The sequence below is a fragment of the Halyomorpha halys genome, unplaced genomic scaffold (assembly GCF_000696795.3).
Source record: "Halyomorpha halys isolate HHAL.00 unplaced genomic scaffold, Hhal_1.1 Scaffold72.1, whole genome shotgun sequence".
Taxonomy (NCBI): Eukaryota; Metazoa; Arthropoda; class Insecta; order Hemiptera; family Pentatomidae; genus Halyomorpha; species Halyomorpha halys.
Window position 1 is genome coordinate 854,115 of NW_027109364.1, and position 5,396 is coordinate 859,510.

The 5,396-nt window shown below is 25.9% G+C and overlaps 1 protein-coding gene across 7 annotated transcripts in view; it reads left to right on the forward strand.

Moving 5' to 3' along the window:
- The window catches only part of Myo61F (Myosin 61F), a 234,738-nt gene that overhangs the window by 205,021 nt on the left and 24,321 nt on the right, over nt 1-5,396 (forward strand). For all 7 annotated transcript variants that reach the window (XM_067047550.1, XM_067047544.1, XM_067047545.1 and 4 more), the window contains 2 exons: nt 1,063-1,195; nt 4,146-4,261. In XM_067047550.1, coding sequence (XP_066903651.1) covers nt 1,070-1,195; nt 4,146-4,261 — 242 coding nt within the window. In that variant the 5' untranslated portion in view covers nt 1,063-1,069. The remainder of the gene's footprint in view (nt 1-1,062; nt 1,196-4,145; nt 4,262-5,396) is intronic.

Consider the following 5,396-nt stretch of genomic DNA (forward strand, 5'->3'; position numbering starts at 1 on the left):
CGAATAAAAAAAAAATTTTGATTACAATTTAATTTTTTGTGTTATTTTTTACAATTTCAAGTTCTATCGGGCTTAAAAAAACACCCTATATAAATTTAAAAAAAATCACTAAACTATGTTAAAATTAATATAATTACAAATATATAAAAAAATAATAAATAAAATAACAAACAAGAAACGCAATGTATGCATGCCTTCCTTCCTCTAGATAACTCTATTACTCATTAATTTACATGCATGTAGTGGTGGATAATTCTCAGGGAGTCGAGTCCTTATAAATTAGTTTTACTTAATGCTTAACCTAAATCTTGTTTAAAGTATTATCATAAAAAAATTATGATTATTAAAAACATTTAACTAAGTACTGCTGGTTTCATACTGAAATGCATATAAGATATGCAAGTAGTGTTCAAAAACTAAAAAAACAAGTATTGAAGCTACAAATTGAACAATATGTTTTTGTTTCTTTATATTTTCAGTTTTTTAGACACTACTTGCATATCTTATATTATACACATCTTCTTACCTATATGATATTATATTTCATCTTACACTGTTTTCAATCTACTACCATCTAATTCCATGATTATCAATCAATTTTTTTTACTATTCAATTATCAGTTATCAATTTTTTATCATTTATGATTCAATTCAATATTTTTTATAATTCCAAATTTGTTTGTTTACTATTCCTTTTCAATTTTATGTTTCACTAAATGTTGTTGTTATCTCTTTTGTTCTATAGCCCTGATGAAGACCTGAAACTCAGATCGAAACGTCGGCATAAAATAAATAAATATGATTTTCTTTATTTATGCTGTTCTTTGCTGACCGCATCCCCCGACAAGCTTCTCCAATCATTAATCTACCATCAACTATCTACACCTCACTATAAATGTTACTTTATTTAAAAAATATTATGGCTTATAATTATAAGAAAATGCCTCCTAGAATCTGAAAAATCGACTTAAATATAATTTAAATTATAAACTTATAGCTGAAGACCTAATTGACTTATTCTTTAATAAACATTTCATTCTTTTTTTTTTTTTTTTGTTTCAGAACCGAAATGGAGAAAAGCCTTCACGACCGAGACAGAGTGGGGGTACAAGACTGCGTCCTTCTTGACAACTATACTAATGAAGATGTATTCATCGAAAATATTTACAAAAGATTTTCACATGATATCATCTATGTATGTATCAACTCTAATTATTACTTTTGAATTGAGGCATTGTATTCCAGAAGCAACCAAGTCCATTTTTAATGTCTTATTAGTTAACCACATTAATTATCAGGAGATAAAAGAATTCATTAAAAAAAAGTTAAGTTGCGATATGGGGACCTTCCAGATTAGAGATAGGGTCCTTGAAGTTTTTTTCTGAACAAATATAAGAGAGAAACACTTTATTCAAAAAGTAGTGCCGGCCAACTGTATTGGATTGCTATACATGCACCATACTAAGTCTAGTTGGACAATGCTTATTATTCTCATATTACAGAGGCGTAGACAGTAAATATTAAAATACATAATAATAAAATATGATTTATTGTTCTTATTGTTTTTGTTCTTTAATCTTTTTCTTTTAATAAACAACAGGCTAACATTTATTATTATTACTATTATTATTTTTTATTTTTAATAATTATCATTTTATTTTTATTTTTTACTTTATTTTCATTTTAGTTGTTAATTAAATTATTAATTGTATCACTTGGGATCAATTCATATTGCACTTATCTACCTTAAAAATTATATAGCCTTCACAATGCCCTAATAGTCTAAACTGTAATATTTACATTTCACTTATGTCTATTGTTTTTATGTATTTGGAGAAGATGGTCGGAGGGTGCGGTCAGCAATGAACAACATAAATAAACAGAAAAATATTTATTTATGCCTAAAAATTATTAGTTGTATCACTTGAGATCAATTATTATTGTACTTATCTACCTTACAAATTATATAACCTCCACAACACCCTAATAGTCGTTTATTTATTTATGCCGAGGTATAAATAAATATTTTTTTGTTTATTTATGTTGTTCTTTGCTGACCACACCCCCTGACGTTCTTTTCCAATCAGTAATCTACGGTCAACTATCTACACCTCATTTTTATGTGTTATTTTGGCACTGATCGATAGATGTTATCATCTGGTCAGACCATATTGGATGTAATTTTTTAAATGAATAAAATAAAATAAAAAATTATTATGAGGCTATTATTTATTTAATGTTTGAAAAGTGACACACAACGAAAAGAAAAATTAAGTATTTAAAATAGGTACTTTCCTTGATTTTTGATTAGCAAAATCATGAATTACTTCTTAAAAGTCTATTTATTAAAATACAGTGTAATCTCAGAAATCCGAACGAATTCCTGCAGGGGGATGTTCAGATTACTGAAAAGTTTGGATTAAAGAAATTATTAAGAAAAATGTTCACTCTCTCATGTATTGTCTCTCTTTCCATTAGCCTTTTGTCAGGTGCTATGAGTCTTATATATCAATGAGTATATCATCACTGGCCAATCGGTCTATTTTGGGTTGTTACAACTTGTGTTTTCTTTTACATTCTCATTAATGCTAAGTAATGATTTAATCTGTTAAAATTATAAAACTGTTCAATTATGAGTGAAAAAAAGGATAAATAAAAAAAAAAATATTTTTGTATGGATTTATTTTTAAAAAATGAGTTCACCAACAAAATTTATATTATACATACTTCTACTATTAATTAAATTAGTTTTACAGAATCAAATGATTTATACAATAGATATTATGTATTAATAATTCCAACAAAATATTGTAATATCCTTTTTTATGAGTAGTTATTTTTATATATAAATGATTTTTAGCATGTTTTATGTTATGTATCATTTCAGTATTGTTTATTTGTAGTATTAAACCTAAAAGCAAGCTACAGAATATATCGTTCAAAAGCCAAAATGGTGGCACATATCCTTCCAAAAGTCCATTGAATTGCAGCTATGTTGAGCAGATTCAAATATTTTAAAAGCTTTATTTAACTTCCCATCATAATTGTAATTACAATAAATTTAAGAAATAATAAAAGTTAAGAATAAGTATTAAAGAAAATTATTCATAAAAAAAATCATAAGAAAAGACTCAAATCGATGTTGAGAACGAACACCTATAGAAGGGAAAGGAAGAAAGCGTGGTTTTTGGATCACTTGTGTTTTAGACGCCAAGGGAGGACATACTGGATGCAGGAGGTCCTGAACATCCTTGGTCTCTCTTAGTGGGATATCTAGAAAAAAAAGACATCTAGAATCATCCAAAAAGTTAAAGTGACTCTTTGGTTTGGATCGCCAGGATGAGATATGTTGAAAACTATTAGAGGACCAAAAGCTTTGTTTAAAGGCAGTGTTAGTTTGTAAAATAGAAGTCATCATAGAAGAGCATAAATTGGTTAGTGCTGCTCAACATATAATTAAGTATAATTGTAAAAGTGTTATTAAAGAAAAGTGTTCCGATTGCCTAGAAACCCGCTCTGAGATTAAGAGTCTAAAATGTTATAAAATTCTACTATCTATTTAATATTAAAGCTTTTCATTTGAACCCTAGCTATACTTAAGATATGAGAATAAAGTAAAAAAATATTAAGATTCCTTTTATTTATTTTTAATAAATTTTGAATATTACAATATATTATGACCACTTTCATAGGAATTAGATTATCTGATATTGAAACTTTGTACAAATTTCCACTTTTGATTTTCAAGGTGATTACAATAACTTGCCTATAGATCGGGAAGTTAAAAATGTTATTGCCAGCTGAGTTTGTAATAAAAAGTAACTTTTTTTTTAATGCCAGTTCTGATTACTAGAGTGTTCAGAGTACCGAAGTTCGGATTACCGAGAATACACTGTATATCAGTTTCTTGGAACATAGTTCAGGTGGCCCAAAAGGTGCACGTGTAGAGTTGGCACTGAATAAAGTCAGTTTTTATTTCATGATAATAAAGTATCCGAAAAGATACTTTTAAAATAGAAAAATTTAAAATTGTATTTGTCTGGTTTTGGAATGCAATGTCTCAATTATTTAATAAAATAAATTTTACTTGTAATGTGATTTAAAGAAAAATATTAATCTTTTAATTTTATTTTTATCTTTTCAAGACTTATATTGGAAATGTTTTGGTTTCTGTCAATCCTTATAAACCACTTCCAATTTATGGAAAAGATGTTATGATGAAATATCAGAAAACTCACATGATTGAAAACCCCCCTCATGTGTAAGTATTATCTTGTTTTTATTATTTTATTTATATATTTTTTGGAACTTAATAAAATACATATTTCATACATAATTAAAATACAATATATCACTTTTTAGCTGCATAACTTTGATTTAATGCCGCAGAGACAATTGCAATGATCTATACATTTTTAAACTAGTAAATGTTTTAAGCCCAGTTGTCCAAATTTTGTATTATAGTTTCTAAAAGCAATTTAGTATTCGAAATTTCAAATGCTGACTGAAAAAAACTCTAAATTTCATGTTACGATTGGGTTGCGGAGAATAAGTGGTATTTATAGTTATATAGCACCAACAGTAATAATAAATTAAATCAGTTATAGAAGAATTATTAGAAAATAATATTTTAATTAATTAATTAAAGAATAAATATTTTTTAATTAATCAGTCAATATGTTTATGGATGATAATATATTTTCTATTATAGAAGTTCTTTATTAGAAGATCCTTGACAGACTGTGTGTAGTATATAAAAGGAAGATGATCGGGTTGCGGTAAAAAAGAACCCAAATAGTAATTAAACTATAAATTATGAGCCAATGTTTCGCTCCATTTTACAGGGCTTCATCAGGGCTAAAAAATATTCAACCAAATAAAATAATGAAATAAAGAAAGAGAATAAGATAACATGAAATAAAAGTAAATTAAGGTGATGTAAGTAAAGTAAAAATGATGTAAAATATCAGGAAAATTATATAAAAATGAATAAACAAAATAAAAGTATGATGTACTATGAAAAGTATGAATAAACAAGAATTACAAAAGTGTATTAGACATATTATGAAAGCAGAAATAATAAAAAATAAAAAAGTAGATAAAAGAGAAATATACAAACACAGCATACACTAAAAAACAAAAAATAAAATAAGATATAGGGTGAAAAGTATAAATAAACAAGAATTTAAAAAAAATGTTTATACATTTAATAAAAACGGAAATAATAACAAATAAAAATAGTAGATCAAAGAGAAATATAAAAACACATTATACACTAAAAAACAAAAATTAAAGAAAAATAAATAAGATGTACATATACAGTGAAAAGTACAAATAAACAAGAATTAAAAAAAACTTGTTTAGACATTTAATGAAAACGGAAATAATAAAAAAAT